The sequence below is a fragment of the Phocoena sinus genome, chromosome 16 (genome assembly GCF_008692025.1).
Source record: "Phocoena sinus isolate mPhoSin1 chromosome 16, mPhoSin1.pri, whole genome shotgun sequence".
Classification (NCBI taxonomy): Eukaryota; Metazoa; Chordata; class Mammalia; order Artiodactyla; family Phocoenidae; genus Phocoena; species Phocoena sinus.
The window spans coordinates 34,148,427-34,167,388 of NC_045778.1; the positions used below are offsets into that span (position 1 = coordinate 34,148,427).

The 18,962-nt window shown below is 39.1% G+C and overlaps 1 protein-coding gene across 2 annotated transcripts; it reads left to right on the top strand.

Annotated features, from left to right (window-relative positions):
• Window positions 1-927: 927 nt before the first annotated feature.
• Window positions 928-17,775, top strand: GHITM (growth hormone inducible transmembrane protein). Of its 2 annotated transcripts, none has more exons than XM_032608354.1 (9): window positions 928-1,078; window positions 2,461-2,625; window positions 3,622-3,721; window positions 5,256-5,367; window positions 5,790-5,931; window positions 9,471-9,579; window positions 14,454-14,642; window positions 15,101-15,272; window positions 16,797-17,775. In XM_032608354.1, exons 2-9 carry the CDS (start codon window positions 2,497-2,499, stop codon window positions 16,879-16,881), a joined length of 1,038 nt encoding a protein of 345 aa, XP_032464245.1. In that variant the 5' UTR covers window positions 928-1,078; window positions 2,461-2,496; the 3' UTR covers window positions 16,882-17,775. The 2 variants fall into 2 exon arrangements, with proteins under 2 accessions (XP_032464245.1, XP_032464246.1); XM_032608355.1 differs by having other exon boundaries at window positions 1,069-1,227.
• The last annotated feature ends 1,187 nt before the right edge of the window (window positions 17,776-18,962 follow it).

Sequence of the window (18,962 nt, forward strand, 5' to 3'; positions counted from 1 at the left end):
ATTATCGTAAATCAAAATTAACAATAGCTTAGGCGATTAGGTTCATGAATTTTACATGTTATTAATCACCTTATCGAAATAGCGCCCGTCTAGGGTTTTACGCAGATTTATTTTTCTTCTTAGTACTTATCACTAACAAACATTTTGTCTATTTTCTTGTCTCCACCAGAAAGTAAACGCCATAAGGGCAAGGAGTTTGTTTTGCCAAAACAATGGTACAATATGTCTTTTATTTGTATGTATCCCTAGTACAGAATTTGGTACAAAGTGAGCCTCAGTAAATATTTGTTTAACGGGTAAATGAGAATGATAGGAGGGGAAAATCTTCCTCACGTAGCCAAGAAATGGTTTTTCAACTTACAAATTACATGCATACGAATAGTTCTCAAAACAACCCTGGGTAAGAGGCAGAGCCTGTTGTACCAACCTATTATACTAGTATTCACTGAACCTTGAGAATGTGTCATGGGGAGGTCACAAAGCAATGAAACAACTCCTAAAATCCGGCCAGGCGGCTCTCCGACCTCGTGTAACTCAGACCGTTTTGTAGATTTCACATCTGCCGCAAGAAACCCGTTGGCTCCGGTCTGAAACTGCCAATTTGGCACACTATCTGGAAATAAATTCTTGACAAGAGGAAAGAAACGGGACGAAGGAATAATTTTTAATTCTCATACTATCCTCTTTCAATTTTAAAATAATCTTTTAACTGCTGCAAGTGAAACTGTTGAGAGAAAAACGAAGGTAAGCTCCGCTACCCAGAGCTAAAATGGCAGAAATGCCTTCTCTGCCCACACCCACGATGGACGTTTACTGAGAGGCTCCCAACAATCCTCTACTGGCCCCGCCCCTACAGCTCGGAACCCCTCCTTCCTACTACCCGCCCTTCCGTTAGGCCTACGCTCATGACTGGCTGTCTGTAGTGTTTGTGACTTCTCCGGATGTTGCGTCACGCAGCGAGCTAAAGAGACTGCGCTCACAATCAGTAAGAGGTGGGCAGAGGACGCGAGAGGTGGTGGTCGTTGCGTTTCGCCGGCCCGGAAGGGAAACTGCGCGCTTGAGTTGACCAGGGACTGAGGTAAGGCTTCCGCGGGCCGTGAGGCACCACGATCCACCTTACTACTGACACCGGCCCCGTTGGGCCGCTGCGTGCGTGTGGGGAGGACTGGAGGCGGCGGCGCTGCGGGCTGCGTCACGGGCTGGCGGCGCGTCAGGGCCGTCCTGCAGGTGATCGGGTGGATGGGACGGCGACTTCGGGGCCTGGGGTAGGCGGGCCGGGGCCCGCTCTCTCTGCCTGCTTCTCCTTGGGCAGCGAGGTGCTGAATCATCCCCGCGGCCGGGCCGCCCAGGCGCCGCTGTGGTAGATAAGGGGGTGCCTGCGGCTGGTGTGCTGTAGAGTCGTGCGTTGACTTCGGGAGGCTGGGGTTTTTGCTGCCGGACTCTCATCCGAGTCTTGTGATCTAGCTGAACTTTCTCGGGGGACCAGGCACCCGAGCTCATCGTTGCACAGGAAAGTGTACGGGGTCGGTAATAGTACCCATTTTGTAGTTAAGGCCCCTGAGTCTCAGTGATCAAACATTCGCATGAGGCCACTTTTAGCCTGTGATAGAAGTAAAATTCCCACTGTGGAGGCCACTCTGAGCTGGTGCTCCTCAGTAGGTGTGTTGAGGTCTGAGAGGCACAGCACCTTTAGGCTGAGATGATGTAATGCCACGAAAGTGCTAGAATGATTCGGTATTTTTCCAGAGAATAGGCGTCAGTTTTGTACACCCCTCGCAGATCCCGTGACAGAATTGGAAGTACACTCAGGTATTTAAAAGCAAAGATTCTTAGCTTTTGGGGTGCGAGTTAAAATACATATTACTGTGCCCTATTCCTAGGGGTTAAATCCTTAGGACCGAAGTTAGACCTAGGAATCTACATTTTTAAGATACATCCCAGGTGGTTTCAATACCTTGAATACTTTTACATCATATTTTGAAGGGAAGTAATACTTGGCATGCTTGGTTTCCACTGATGTTTTATAACCTTGCAATGTAGTATGACCTTGAAGAGTTAATCACTTCTTGGATGACATTTTTCCTCTGCTCAGAGTTATTCTTAGCCCTTTTTAAAATTTTCCCACTGAATGCTGGTATAAATCTTCAGCCAAAACCACATGTATAAAATCCATCACACACCCCTTAATTCTCTTAAGATATTAAATCCACTCTGTATTGGACACATAAAAGTCATTCCTCTTGTTATTTTTCCGATTGGGATTTAAACCCATTTTGGTGGTCCAGCCCAAACCAGTTCTGTGGGATGGATTTCTTGAACTAACAAGGGACAAGCAGAGTATTCATCATTATCACTTTAAAAGGTCACTTTATTTCACCTTTTCTCCTAAGAGATGATTGGTTCTTTCTCAGAGCCGGTGGGTTGGTTAATGGGTGATTTTTTGTCTCTGTCTCTAACTAGCATTTCAGATCTGCTTGGTAAACCTGGTGCACCACCATGCTGGCCGCAAGACTTGTGTGTCTCCGGACACTACCTTCCAGGGTTTTCCACCCAGCTCTCACCAAGGCCTCCCCTGCTGTGAAGAATTCCATCACGAAAAATCAGTGGCTCTTACCACCCAGCAGGGTAAAGATAATCTGAATATTTTTATATTGTCTGTCTCTCTGTATGCTCCTGGGACCATTTTTTTGACAGATTGTGAAGCTCCCTATTCGACCATTAGTGATTTACTGAAACAGCCCTGAAAATGTACCAAATCAGCTCTTTCTCCCTATTAGTGTTCTGTTCCATCCTTATCATATATGAAAAAGAACTCCTGTAACTTCTCCTTTACTTACAGCTCTTGGAATTTCTCATTCAGAGAATTTAGAGTAATCTGTGAAGGATTGAGAGCTGTATGGTACAACAGAGAGATCGTGGAGCCTATTGTCAAAAGCTTAAGAATATTACCATTCGGCCAGTAACTTATTAATAAGTTACTAAACATGTCATTTCAGCTCTTGTTTAGAGAATGGTAAAACAAAATCTGTCAAGTTAGAGAGAAACCCATTTCCTTTTGTAGTAGATTTCTGCTCTAGCATTCAAATTAGGAGTATAAATTTTGAAATGTGAGGTAGATAAGGAAATATACAGAAGCTAGAAGAGACAACTTTTTTCTCTTAAATTAACTGTTCCACTGTTGAAAAGAGCTAAAATAGAGGTAGTAGTCATCCGTCCCTTTGGCTTTGTGTTAAAGGAAGGATTGAGCCCATTTCCCAGATGAAAAAATGCAGCTAATACTTAATGCATATCTTTTAAAAGTTAGTGTTTAAAATATGATAATTCTAGAGATATAAATAAAATTTGTAGTTTCTGAAATAAACAGTTCTGAAACCTGAACTAAGAAGTTAGGTTGTAATGAATTAGTGAATCACTTTGAAGATAGAGCACAGGTAGGGTCTACATTTAATTTTTTAGATTGGCTAACATACTTTCATAGTGAAGTATGTATGATTTACATACATAGAAAGTACCAAGTTACATTATACAGAGTTTTCTAGGGTGATGAGATCCTCTGTTCTATTTTGTTGTTAACATTCTTTTGGTGTGGGTGGTGTGTGTCTTTGTTTCCATGTGTTTCAGGAATATGCCACCAAGACAAGACTTGGAATTCGGCGTGGGAAAACTAGCCAAGAACTCAAGGAGGCAGCTTTGGAGCCATCATTGGAAAAAATATTTAAAAGTAGGTGGCAGCCTTTAGTAAACTCGTGTTTTAAAAAAAGGTCCATGAACAGCATCCTTAAAGTATATGCAAACTTGTACATATGTGCATTTTGTGAGAAGAAGGGCAGTCATCCTCAGGTATCTGATGACCCTGACAAGGTTGGTACTTCACACTGAGCTCAGTGGTCCCCAGTCACGTTTCTTCCAGAAAAAAATTTTACTTTCACCATTTTTTTTAAGGATTATTAGTTAATGCGCCATGATCTGAAAGTTATAATCTGTTATTCAAGTTCATTTGAAGTCATGTAGAATCTTACTTCAAACATAATATTTGTATATGTGTCAGGTCAAGAGTAAATCACCAAAACATAGATGTTAATAAAAAGCTAGTTGTTCAAGAGGGGTCATCTTGACTGGCTGCCCATTTAGGGCCTCTCAGGAAGCAATACCCTAATGGCGTCAGTTTGGTTCACAGTTTGGATTTCAGCTTTGCAAGTTCAGAATCTAGATTGGTAATCTACCCAAAATCAAAAGGTCAATACCCATCTTCCCTGACTTAAAATGGAGTTATGTCCTGATAAACCCATCATAAGTTGAAGATGTCCTGAAGTTCAAAATATATTTAATATACATAACTTACCAAATATCATAGCTTAGCCTAGCCTACCTTAAGTGTGTTCAGAATACTTAACATTAGCCTACAGTTGGGCAAAATTATCTAACACTAAGCTTATTTTATAATTAAGTGTTGAATCCTTCCTGTGATTTATTGAATCCTGAAAGTGGAAAATAGAATTGTTGGGTGAGTACAGAATGGTTACATGTGTATCGGCTGTTAACCCTCATGATCAACTGGCTGACTGGGTGCCGCTGCCCAGCATCACAAGGGAGTATCGTACTGCATGACAGTAGCCCAGGAAAAGATCAAAATTAAAAATTCAAAGTACAGTTTCTACTTGAATGCATGTGGTTTTTTAAAAATCTTAAGTTGGGGACCATCTGTATTTTAAAATGGGAGAGAGCCCTAGTTGGCATCCCTCAGGGCATTTCTGTTGGTCAATTGGCCCTAGAAACCAAATTATATGAATCATAGCAACAGTGTAGTAACATTCTTAGGGAACAAGCTTTGACTAAGGGGAGCAAGATGCTCTTTGTGAATACCTCCATCCAGTTAAGAGTTGATAAATTATTTCCTCTCGGTACTCTAAAAACAGGAGCACCCTCTCCCTTGATCCTGCTGCATAAACACTAATTACATTTTTCTTTGGTTCATTTTTTTCTTGACTCCATGTAAAGCATCATCTTTGTTAATAGCACTTTAGACACAATATTAAATATAACATGTGATGTTAACATGTTTTTCTCATCTTTATTTTCTAAGAGTGTCACGAGAACACACATCTCTTATGAATAAAATAACATATATCACAGAAGTACCCCTACAGATACACCACCTCCGCAAATTTTGTTAGAGTGAACTTAAAGATTAATTAAGTCTAATCATTTTAGTCAAGACAGCAGTATTAACTTGCATTTCCTCCTGTGTTCTGCAGTTGATCAGATGGGAAGATGGTTTATTGCTGGAGGGGCTGCTGTTGGTCTTGGAGCTTTGTGCTACTATGGCTTGGGAATGTCTAATGAGATTGGAGCTCTTGAAAAAGCCGTGTAAGTAAATTGTTCTCAAACAATTCGCGCCTTAAAGGTTCCAGTTTTCTTCTCATCCTTATCTTTCACCACTTTTGGAATATTTTGTGTCCAGTGTTCCAACTGTGTGGAAATACACATGAATAAAAATAGAATCTCTCATTTCCTTGGCATATATTTATTCAAACAATAAATAAAAATCTTTTACCAAGGTTATATATGTTTAAGCAAGAAGCAAATGTGTTGTTTTGTATATGTGCCAAGTGCTTATATGTTTTATATTACTTAATTTTTTATGGTAACTCCAACATGCATCATTATTTCCATGATACTGGAATAAGATTTAGAGCATTAAAGTGATATTTCTCAAGATCTCCCACCTAGTAAATGATTCAACCAAAATTCACATTCATAATTCTATAAATTAACTGTGTTTCTTACAGAATTTGGCCTCAGTATGTGAAGGATAGAATTCATACCACCTATATGTACTTAGCAGGAAGTATTGGCATAACAGCTTTGTCTGCCCTGGCAGTGAATAGAACTCCTGCCCTCATGAACTTCATGATGAGAGGCTCTTGGGTGGTAAGTTAGCTTGTTTTCGTTTTCCTTTCCCACTAAATAGCAAAAGATTAAATGAAAACTATCGGAGGAGGGGATTAAATGGAAAGAATACCTTACTATATTAAACAAATCTTTGTTCAGGTAATATATGAATTATTAGTGTAGCTGAAACAAAGTAGGAAATACCTTCTTAGGCAAGTCAGCTATTATTCGTTGTTGAATATGTATTTTAGTAGCAGCAAAGATGTTGGAACCCAAACTTACAGGAACATTCTGCTTATCTAGCAGCAGATATCAAACAGCTCTATTTTGTAGTAATTTACTAAAAAATAAGGCAGATGAAAATCCATCTTATGTGGCACATATATACAATGGAATATTAGCCATAAAAAGAAACGAAATTGAGTTATTTGTAGTGAGGTGGATGGACCTAGAGTCTGTCATACAGAGTGAAGTAAGTCAGAAAGAGAAAAAGAAATACCGTATGCTAACACATATATGGAATCTAAAAAAAAAAAGGTTCTGAAGAACTTAGGGGCAGGACAGGAATAAAGACGCAGACGCAGAGAATGAACGGGGACGGGGAACGGTAAGCTGGGACGAAGTGAGAGCGTGGCATGGACATATATACACAACCAAACGTAAAACAGATAGCTAGTGGGAAGCAGCCGCATAGCACAGGGAGATCAGCTCGGGGCTTTGTGACCACCTAGAGGGGTGGGATAGGGAGGATGGGAGGGAGATGCAAGAGGGAAGAGATATGGGGATATATATATATGTATAACTGATTCACTTTGTTATACAGCAGCAACTAACACCATTGTAAAGCAATTATACTCCAATAAAGATGTTAAAAAAAAATCCATCTTAGAGGTCAGTGGAGAATAGCTGTCACAAAAACCCAAGCACTCTATACTACTAGGAGTAGAATAGTGCTGGCACTATTCTGAACTTTTCTTGACCCTATATAAGGTTTTATATTCAGTGAGAGTTTCTTGAGCATTTGTTGTTTTACTAGCATTTTTTTATTTTAGTAGGAGAGGACAGGGTAGTCAAGTTTTGTGAAAAAAAAAAACAGCTTGGGCAAAGGAGAGGAGGCAGTCATTACAAGTGACTATAATCCCATTCAAGTGTTTGAAGTTCAAGTGTTTGAGGTCTGGAGTGTGAAGAAGACACAGTTAGAAAGGGTGTGTTTGATTGCCGAGCTGAGGAGAGCACCTAAGCGGTTAGAGGCCATTGCAGATACTAGAACAGCAAAAGTATGATTTGTATTTGAGCTTTAAGAGCTAATGTGGAAGAGACGGGAAGCAGGTGTACCAGCTGTGCCTTTTCAAGGTCTGAAATGATGGTAATGCAAACTAGAGCAACGAGTATGAGACTGGAAGGGAATGGGAGATGGGAAAGTTTATATAACACACACTTCCCACAGCAAATTCCCACTGATTCTTCCCATGGGCAACCCAAATCCCTATGACTTCCAAATCTGTAATGTTTCCACTCTTCTGTACTTTCCAAAAGGAGAACCATTTGCAGTTGTGTAGCCATTTAGACACTTCAGTATTAGGGTCTTGCTTCTCAGATGGGTGTCATGAATCTCCTAGCCTAGAGGTTATTGAAGGCACAGAATCAACTTGTTGCATTCTCATCAGGTATGTCAGTTTTAATCAGAGGTAAACAATTTAAAGCAATGCTTTTGTAATAAAGCAAACTTGAAAGATTAAAATGTACAAAAGAGTTTAGCCCCTAAAATAAGACTTCAAGGAGGTTTTGTGCCTGGGCCATATTCTCAGGTGCTTGTGGGCATAAGATCAGTCTCACCTGCCTTTAGGGCTGCTTAAGTAAAATAGTTTAGAAAGCCAGACAGGTGCTACAGAGAGGAAGAAGCCTTTGGGAGGTGACAGACATACACACAGATAATGTCAAAGTTTGTACCAAGTGCTTTTGGAACAGAGTAGAGACATCTGACACTGCTTATTACAGCCAGGGTACCTTACCAGAAAAACTTTTCAGGCAAAGAGGTAATCCTTGAATATGTCAACCAGATAGGAAGGAGGTATTTTTAGGCACAATAAACAAAATTAGAGAGGTGTGAAACTGGGGCATGTTTGCAGCCTACCAGTTCAGTGTAGCTGGAGTGTAGAGTATGGGAAGGTAAAAGGCAAAAAATGAACCTGGATGAAGAAGGACTTTAAAAGAAAAATATATAGTTGTGTTAAATATCCTGAAAATGCTTTGCACAGAGATAGATGAAGTAGCTTTTAGTAATTGTTTCTCCATTGGAAGGTGGTGAAGTAGAACCCAGCGTGCTTTTCTGTGTTATGAGTGAAGGCTTTCACATTCTCAGCAAAAACAGCTGTTATGTTCACCTGTACTTTACCTCAGAGGTTGACCATTCAGATGCCCATGGGTTAGACATAATGCAGATAAGTAAGGCAGGCCTGGTATGTCACATGGGATTTTGGCATCTAGAGAAAGCCTTCCAACTAAATGCGTTCACGCTCAATTGTTTTTTGAATAGTTGGCCAAACAAAACATCTGCCTGATCTTGCCCAAGGGCTGCAAGTTTGCAATTTCTGCTTTAAACTTCCTGAAGATTGATTATCATCTTTCATTACAAACATTTCTTCCTTGTTATGCACAAGGAATATTTAAATGTATAACAGTGGAAATCGAAGATAGACAAAGAAAGGGGATGAGGGCCAATTCAGCCAGAAAATTGGGAGGATAGAAATGTAGAATCTTATTTCTCATCTTTTCCATGTGCTTCTTTTTTTCAGGTTTTCATTTAGCAAGTATAGAATTTGAGACAATGTGATATATATATATATATATACATACATATAGATATATTCTAATTGGTGTATCATGACTAACTTTTTTTTTTTAATAAATTTATTTATTTAATTTTGGCTGTGTTGGGTCTTCGTTTCTGTGCGAGGGCTCTCTCTAGTTGCGGCGAGCGGGGGCCACTCTTCATCGCGGTGCGCGGGCCTCTCACTAGCACGGCCTCTCCTGTTGCGGAGCACAGGCTCCAGACGTGCAGGCTCAGTAGTTGTGCCTCACGGGCCCAGTTGCTCCGCGGCATTTGGGATCCTCCCAGACCAGGACACGAACCCATGTCCCCTGCATTGGCAGGCAGATCCTCAACCACTGCGCCACCAGGGAAGCCCATGACTAACTTTTTTAATGTTACTTGTGCTATACCAAAATAAATATAATTAAAAATAATTATTCTGGGATTTTTAAAGGGGTTTTGTTACACCTTTGTCTAACAAGAATAAAATTTTTTAAAGATGATGTTATCTGCCAGAGCTCTACTCATTCACTTAAAGTTGTCTGGAAAACTTTATGTACGATAGTAGGGGGTGCTCTCGCTAATTTGACCAAACTGAAATAAGCACAAGGCCTTTTAATGTGCTAGAAAAATATAGGATTCTGTTTATTATCCTTCATCTTTTTAAACATGGTTTATTGGAGGGACTAACTGGACTTGGAACCTGTGAGTTTCTACTTTGTTGTTGTATAAGGATCAATTTTTCTTAGTAATACATGTCTTTCAGACAATTGGTGCAACCTTTGCAGCCATGATTGGAGCTGGAATGCTGGTCCAGTCGATATCATATGACCAGAGCCCAGGCCCAAAGCATCTTGCTTGGTTACTACATTCTGGTATGTTCTGTTTCACAATTGTTGTTAATCTTAAATACTGCCTTTTTTGATGGCTCTTCACCGTCGTAAATGATATGTACACAATTCAATTAAGCCTCGTGTCTGCTAAATACTTATGGTTTTCTGCACTTATTCCTGGTATTATTGCCAGATCTCCACTCTGGAAAGTTAATGATTCTGATACTAAGACCATAGACAGCCCCAGTATTACACTTGCCTCTGGTGACAGTCTAATATATGCAGAGATTTCCTTTTATGTATTTTGTCTAATACCAGGAGGATTTCAGATCTGATACACATCACTTGAGAATTGTTCTTGTTGTATATCTTTAGAAAAATAAGAAACTGGGGGTCTCTACCAGAGAAGGAGGATGTAAGATGTGTGAAAGAATAGGAGCAGAGGTTTTTGCAGTGGAGCATTGGGAAGAAGAAAGCAGTCAAAAAGATCTTTGGAAATTCACTTTTGTGTGTGATGCGGTTAGCTGGGTCAGTAGATAGTTTTTGGCACAAAGTTACTGTGGGCAGGACAGAGGCTGACCAACCCTGGTATTGCAGAACAGTATTAATATTCCTTTAGGTATGTGTAATATTTTCCTTAATTATGGAAAGACAAATATTTTAAAGTTTACATAAAGTGTTTTCCATTGCAAGTATCCCAGGGTATTCTGCCTCTGGGTTGAGTAAAGAATACCAGATACAGAAACAAAAATGCTTTAGATGCATGATCTCTACCACAAGCCAAGACAAATTTTATAAGCATTTCCATGAAAATTCCAGGGAGACAGACTGAAATGTTTTTAACGTGGGTTAGTAAATGGAAATTAGTTTTGGGGTACCCAGTATGATGAATTTCCAGTGTGAAATACATCATTTGTATTCTTCATGTGCTGGCTTTGTTTTGGTGAATGTGAGAGAGCATGACTTCCCAACCTTGGTTTTCAGGCCTCTCTTCCATTAGGTCTTAGGTAATTCAACCATAGCTATTTTCCATGGATCTTTACAAGACAGAACTTTTGTGGTTGGGAGGGCGATGGTCCCAATATTTTCTTCTAATACCAGTAACCTGCTTTTAAGAAAAAAATTACTTAAAACGTAGTGTGTGCATTTGCTTTAAAATTTAATACCTCTTAGTGCCATATAATATTCAAGGATTATTCAGCGTCTTTGCCAGTAAATAGAGTTCTACACCTGTTTCCCATTTTAGACACTGTTTCCTTGAATAAACAGGCTCAGTGTTATTTTATCTCTGATAAATAGTAGATCCACTTATTGAATTAAAGTAGCTATGTAGTTTTAATTCGAGCTAGAATAAGTAAGCCTTTCTACCTGTGTTGCTTAGAAAACCTCTTCTTATCTGATATTATCGTAACATATAAATTACTTAAGTTCTGGGTGTTTTTTTTTTGTTTTTTTTTTTGCGGTACGCGGGCCTCTCACTGTTGTGGCCTCTCCTGTTGCGGAGCACGGGCTCCAGATGCGCAGGCCCAGTGGCCATGGCTCATGGGCCTAGCCACTCCGCGGCATGTAGGATCTTCCCAGACTGGGGCATGAACCCGTGTCCCCTGCATCAGCAGGTGGACTCTCAACCACTGTGCCACCAGGGAAGCCCAGTTCTGGGTGTTTTATGTGTGTTGGAGGGCAGTCCTCAAGACCACCCATTCATTCAGCAATTTGTTAGATGGAGTCACAGGACTCAGCATATAGTTATACTCAGAGCTAAGGTTTATTACAGTGAAAGGATACACAACAGGATCAGAAAGGGAGAAAGATACAGGCAAAGTCTAGAGTGTGGAGAAATCCACACACAGGCTTTCAGTGCTGTCTCCTTCCTTTGAGGTCACACAGCAAGAATGCGAAATGTGCAGTAACATGTACAATGTTTCTGCCCAGGGAAGCCCATTAGAGACTCAGCGCCCAAGGTTTTTATTGGGGGCTGATCATTTAGGGACCCTCCTAGCAACTACCAAAATCCAGACACCCAAAAGGAAAGCAGGCATTCAGCATAACTCATTTTTTGCATAAATAGTCTAACCCTAAGGTTAGAGAATGGTTCCATGCCAAGTTCTCAGATGCCAGCCAAGGACTAACCTTGCAAGCAGGTCTCTGTCAAAGTAGGCTTAGGTCTGCTGTGTTAACCCTTTCTCGCGCAGTATGAATGCTATTTTTTTCTTTTTTTAATTTGTTTTCAGAATTTGCTTTATTCTTCATAAACATCTTGGGAAGCTGTGTGTGCAGGCATTAGCCTGTCCATGTGTTCATGGATGAGGAAGCTGAGGCTGGGTGAAGTCACACAGCAGGAAGTGCCAAAGTCAAGACTGACACCCCCAATGTTATATTTCTCTTTTTTTCTTTTTTTTTCCCCCATGAATTTATTATTTATTTATTTTTGGCTGCATTGGATCTTCGTTGCTATGCGCAGGCGTTTCTCTAGTTGCAATCAGTAGGGGCTACTCTTCGTTGTGGTGTGTGGGCTTCTCATTGCAGTGGCTTCTCTTGTTGCGGAGCATGGGCTCTAGGCACATGGGCTTCAGTAGTTGTGGCACGCAGGCTCAGTAGTTGTGGCTTGCGGCTTCTAGAGCTCAGGCTCAGTAGTTGTGGCACACGGGCTTAGTTGCTCCGCGGCACATGGGATCTTCCCAGACCAGGGCTTGAACCCATGTCTCCTGCACTGGCAGGTGGATTCTTAACCACTGTGCCACCAGGGAAGCCCCCAGTGTTATTTCTTAAAGTCTAACTCTCTGTGTAATTCTTCATTCACTGGCATGATGGAGTTTCAGACCCCTTTAATCCAAAGTGGATGACCTAAGGGCAACCACTCACAGAGTCAAAGAGACATCAAAGCCAGGTTTTGACCCAGGATAAACATCCCAATGCATTCTATTTTCATTTTTCATACAGATGTTTAATACCTTGTGGACACAGCTGCAGTCTCAATCAGGCCTAAGTGATACTGTGCAAGAATTACTGAAACGCTCGCTTAAAGCTAGTTTCTTCTGTGTTTTTCCCCTGCTTTATTGAGATATAACTGATACATGATATTGTATAAGTTTAAGGCATACAACATGTTGATTTGACACATTTATATATTACAAAATGATTACTGCCATAGCATTAGCTAACCTTCATTTCGTATTTACCGTATCTTTTTTATGATGAGAACATTTAAGGTCTACTCTCTTAGCAGCATTTATGATGCGGTATTATTAGCTGTAATCATGATGTACATTAGGTCCTCAAACTTGTTAATCATAACTGGAAGCTTGTACCCCTTGACAGGTATCTCCACATTTTCGTCTCCCCCCAGCCCCTAGTAACCACCACTATGCTCTGTGTTTCTCTGTTTGACTTTTTTAGATTCCACGTATAAGTGAGATCATATGATATTTGTCTCTCTCTGTCCAACTTATTTCACTTAGCGTAATGCCCTCAAGATCCATCTGTATTGTCAAGAAGTGCAACATTTCATTCTTTTTTGAGTGAATAATATTCCATTATTTATATATACCGCATCTTCTTTATCCATCCATCCATTGACAAACACTTGGGTTGTTTTCATGTCCTGATTTCAGTTCCTTTGCTTATAAACCCAGAATTGGGATTGCTGGATCATGTGATAGTTGTGTTTGTTTTTTTGAGGAACTTTCATACTTGTTTTCCCCAGTGGATGTACTAATTTCCTGAAGGGCTGTTTTCATTCACAATGATAATGTTGAGCTATTCTTATTAGTTTTGTAATTGATTTGTCCTTAAGCAGCAAACATCTATTGCCATTTAAGATTTTTATCAGTATCATTGGAAAAAATCTCAATAATCTCCTTGAAAGTTTTTCTTAAAATTTTGCTGTCAGTTGCAAAACTGATAGGAATTCTGATAGAAATGTCATACAGACGAATTTCTATCCAATATCTTTCCTAGAGCAAAAAATTTTTTAATTTTTCATCATCATGTGATAAAATATACCCTATTACTTGATCTAGAAATGTTAGTCTCAAGAGACACACTGGTATTAAAATTTCATGTGAAGGTAGCTCTGTGCTTATTCCATGAGTTCAACTATGCACATTTAATGTTTAAGAAAAGGGTATAGTTGAGAATTCCCTGACTGTTAGGACTCTATGCTTCCACTGCAGGGGGCCCAGGTTCGATCCTTGGTTGGGGAACTAAGATCTCACAAGCCACATGGTACTGCCAAAAAAAAGAAAGAAAAGGGTATAGCTTGCTCTACTCAATAAGAAAGAATACCTTATCTAAGATCTGTTTTTTTTAAATAAAAGCTTTCTATTTACCTTTGCTAATGAAATTATTGTTACTATACTTGGGGTGGACATGTTTATAAATATCTAACAACTAAAATTGCTTTTTCCAAGCTGTGATTACATTCCCTATTACACAAGGTAACAGCAGCATCTGTCCATGAAGTTCCTACTTTAAGATTAGCATCATATACTTACTCTTTCCTTTTACTGTGTTCTCTTTCAGCACAGTAGATTTGACCTTCAGTTAATTTAAGCCTTTCATCTCAGTTCTTCCAAATGTGAATATTGTTATAAAGACTATTGGTAGACTCAGATCCAAATAATGAACTACACTGAATTTGACATAGTTACTAAAACTCTAGATTAATGTTTATACTTCTGTGAGTTTTGACTGATTGACTAGGAATCGTGTTAGTTGTGATTTAGAATTTGGGTAGGTACAAGTTTTAGTTGTGGGGTTTTGGGGATAGTGTCACCTAAATAAGGAGAAGACTTTTTGTAATCATATTGTTTAACTATAAGCTATAATATGTTCAGATGGCATGTTAGTTAGAAGAAGCATTTTCCTTTTGGTTCTTATTTAGTAAATATTTAACTGCCTGCTTACTCTTTCTCCAGGTGTGATGGGTGCAGTGGTGGCTCCTCTGACGATATTAGGGGGGCCTCTTCTCATCAGAGCTGCATGGTACACAGCTGGTGTTGTGGGAGGCCTCTCCACTGTGGCCATGTGTGCACCCAGTGAGAAGTTTTTGAACATGGGAGCACCCCTGGGCGTGGGCCTGGGTGTCGTCTTTGTGTCCTCACTAGGTAAGCCGCTGTGCTTTGATGCTTGGTTCTTGGTTCATGATGTCCTAAAATCATCTGACATACTCAGGTATCCTAATGGAGAGAATTTAGTAAGTGTCATTTTTAAAGGTTGGTTAAAACGTATATAGTAACTTGACTGGATTTGCTCATTTGGCATCATGGCAAACCATTATTATTGGTTTTACCAAATACATGTAAAATGGGAAAGTTGGTCTGGAGAACATGAAAATTGCTCTGATGCGGGAACTTTCCTATAATGTGGGCAAGTGACCCATTGCAAGAATGAGTATAATGGGTTTTGAACTGAATGTATGTAAAATTAGAGCACATACTCGGATGTTTCCTTATCTGTGCAACATGCCAAAGAAGAAAAATTTTTTAAGTGATGCTGATTATAAATCCAGTTACAGAAAAATCCTTTTTCCCAGAAAAACTTTTTTTTCCCATTTTGATTTCAGGATCTATGTTTCTTCCACCTACCACTGTGGCTGGCGCCACTCTGTACTCGGTGGCAATTTATGGTGGATTAGTTCTTTTCAGCATGTTTCTTCTGTATGATACACAGAAAGTAATCAAGCGTGCAGAAGTAGTACCAGTGTATGGAGTTCAAAAATATGATCCCATCAATTCGTAAGTAGCCTTTAATGTCTTTTCTTTGTTGCATAAGGACATTTGTGTTGCTTTGGCCTATTTTGTTTTATGACTGTGTTAGTTTGCAAGGACAGCTATAACAAATTATATAAATTGGCTGATTTAAAACAACAGAAATTTATTCTCTCATAGTTCCAGAGTCCAGAAGTCTGAAATCAAGGTATTGTCAGGGTTGGTACCTTCTGAGGGCCCTAGGGGAGAATCTACTCCATGCCTCTCTCCTGGCTTCTTGTCATGGCCAACCATCCTTGGCATTCCTTGGCTTGTAGATATATCACTCTGATCTTTACTCCTGTCCTCATATGATGTTCTCCCTGTATCTCTGTCTCTTATGATGATGCCATATTGAATTAAGGCTCACCCTTCTCCAGTATTACCTCTTCTTAACTCACATCTTAATTATAATCGCAAAGACCCTATTCCCAAGTAAGGTCACATTCACAGGTACCACAGATTAGGACTTGAACAAATCTTTTGAGTTCAACCTGCAACAATGACTTTGTTGAATTTTACTATTTTATTTCTGTTATTATTTGGTCTGTTCTCTTTCCTTAGTAAGCTATGTATACACAGAACATTTGATTATATTGCAACTAACTGTAATAATTAGGTATATATTCAATTGATTCAGAGTATTTTACCTATTTTGTTAATTAGCCTTATAGTGCTTTTGTTGGTCAGTTAATTTTGCGTGTGTGTGTGTGTGTAATTTATATTTAACAGACTTTAAAACTGAAGAAAAGATGTATTAGTCAAGTGTTATATTTGGAAAGTGTACATAATTGAAATTTTTAATAGAAAAGCCTATTTTATTAAAAATTAGAAACACTTCAATTTTTAATTTTTTATTAAAAATTGAAAATTCCATTTTGGAGATATTCAACTGTAGCTGATGTTAAGTGGTGTATAATAATGCTTTTTCCTTTCCTTGGCCTCTCCACCAAAGTAGGTTATTTTATTTAAGTAATTTTGTTGAGTTTCATGGTGTCTATCACATTTTTTAAAGTAATTTATTTTTATTTCTTTAAAACTTAATGTAATGATTTTTTTAAACATTGCTATAATGCTTACAGATTTGTAGCAGGTTTTTGGGGGGTAATGAGGGGAGGCATTGAGGGAGTGTGTTATATTTTAAAATGCCAGACTTGTGTCTGACACATTTCTGTGAAGGTGTTTCTTTGGTTTTTATTTTGATTATTTCATTGTCTATCACCCATTTCTTTTTTTTTTTTAAAGCAAGATACTGTACTCATAGTAGAGTATCAGAATATAGTGATTTTTAAAACTGCCCTTTAACACTTAAAAGATTAATCTGCCAAAAGAAAAATCTTGATAGTTTTCTAGTCTAGGACTTCCTTAGTTGGCGACTTTTTTAAAATTTCCATTTCACATACCTGGGACAAATAATCAGTGTTGTGCTTTCTTCTCTCCTACATTAAGAAATAGTTTTTGTCATTGTTACAAGAATTACATCATATTTAACAGGCATAATTTCTTTTCTAGGATGCTGGGAATCTACATGGATACATTAAACATATTTATGCGAGTTGCCAGTATTCTAGCAACTGGAGGCAACAGAAAGAAATGAAGTGACTCAGCTTCTGACTTCCTTAATACATCAAATATCTAGCTTGTTTAATAGGGGCAGATATTCTTTAAATAGTTTGTGCAAGCAGCTTTCGTTAAAGTTTAGAAGATAAGAACTTGTCAACATGTTTCAGGTGTTCCAGTAATGTGATGCTTCAGGTCTGCTTTTTCTTCTGGAGAATAAATTCAGTAGTTCTCTTCCAAATAGCACACACATTTTCAATTGTGTTTGAGTAATTCTAAAATGTTCAAATGAATATGAAAACCAAGTTTTGTGTTGCAGGAATTTAAGTATTTTATCTATTTTTAAATTTATTTGGTTAAGTGAAATTTAGCAAACTTGTGTACCTGCATTTTTCATTTTGGATTGCAAAATATTAACAAGTAATGTCATAAGTGATGTAGGGGTTTGGTAAAGGGACCAGAGAGAAGTAAAGCGACGCCTGCAGTCTTTCTTTGAATACTTAGAACTTAGCACTCATGTAATTGTGGTGAGCCAGTGAGGGGGTCTGGATGTTTGGAAACAAGTCATGGCTGTACATCTGCTGAACTTATCAGAAGCACTGAGCAGAAGACAAAGACATAGGTGATTCTCCCGGCTCTCCTTACGATGTGGATGTGATCATGTTTCGCTTCTCATTGTTTGACACTGTTAGGAGAGTCCATAATGCTAATCATGTGGAGAATTCCTGTTACATATATTATGTGTGTGTGTAAGTCTTACTTCTGAATCGTCTAGTAGAACAAAACATCCTTAAAACACTCAGGAAAAAAATACTCGAAGCAGGAAAATTATTGCATTTTAAGTATACAAACAATATGTGCATAGTTGCTGAATATTTTTGCAAATTTATTGAAATGTTTAAAGGAATAAATGCTTGCCTTTCTTATCTCTTCAGGCTTTAACTTTTATATCAGAAAAGCCTATTCGTGGTTTACACTTGAGATTATGAAAGCAGTTTTCCCCCTCAGATTTAGTTTCTTGCATTCCCTCTCAGAGGAGTCACTAAAAAAAGGGAGGCAGGGCTTCCCTGGTGATGCAGTGGTTAGGAATCCGCCTGCCAATGCAGGGGACACGGGTTCGGGCCCTGGTCTGGGAAGATCCCACATGCCGCGGAGCAACTAAGCCCGTGCACCACAGCTACTGAGCCTGCGCTCTAGAGCCCGCGAGCCACAACTACTGAGCCCGTGTGCCTAGAGCCCATGCTCTGCAACAAGAGAAGCCACCGCAATGAGAAGCCTGTGCACCTCGACGAAGAGTGGCCCCCGCTCGCTGCAACTAGAGAAAGCCCGCGCACAGCAACGAAGACCCAACGCAGCCAAAAATAAATTAATTAAATAAATAAATTTATTTTTAAAAAGAAGAAGGCAAAGCGAGGCTTCTTTCATGAACTATATCAATCAAAAATGTAATGGAGAAAATGCTTCACTAGAGTTTCCCCTAGCAGAATTCTCCTCCTTTCCTCCATAGGCCATTATTTAACTCCCTTGTGCCATTTATAAGTTTTTTGATACAGAAGAGTTATTTTTGGAAGTTCTTATGAATGAAATAAGTGTATGATTATTGAGATAGTTGGTGTTTTGACAAATATTTACTACAGTAATCCATAAATAACTATTCTCCCCACCTCAAGTTACATAGGATGCCTATTTCTGAAATAATAATGGTTCTAGGCAGATGGTGATTGGTCTGTAATTTTTCCAGCTGAACCATATGCATATCATTGAATAGGAGATTTGTTCAAGAAAGCAACTTATTCCCTTACTGATGTAGTATATAGAGTATGGTATGATTATAACTATATAACTATTGTCCTTAACAGCTAGACTGCATTTATCTGAACCCCAGCTCTTCCACTTATTCCTTACGTGACCTTTGGCAAATTACTTAACCTCTCTGTGCCCATTTCCTTATCTGTAAGATGAAGATGATAGCAGAACCTACCTCATAGGGTTAAGGTGAAATGTGCAGGCACTTAGTACACGTTTAGCTGCTGTTGCTGGCTGGTTTTGAAGGGTTTTTTTCCTAAGAAAGATCTATGAAACTTCGGTGTGTTCCCTTCTCTACCTTAGCCCCTGTAC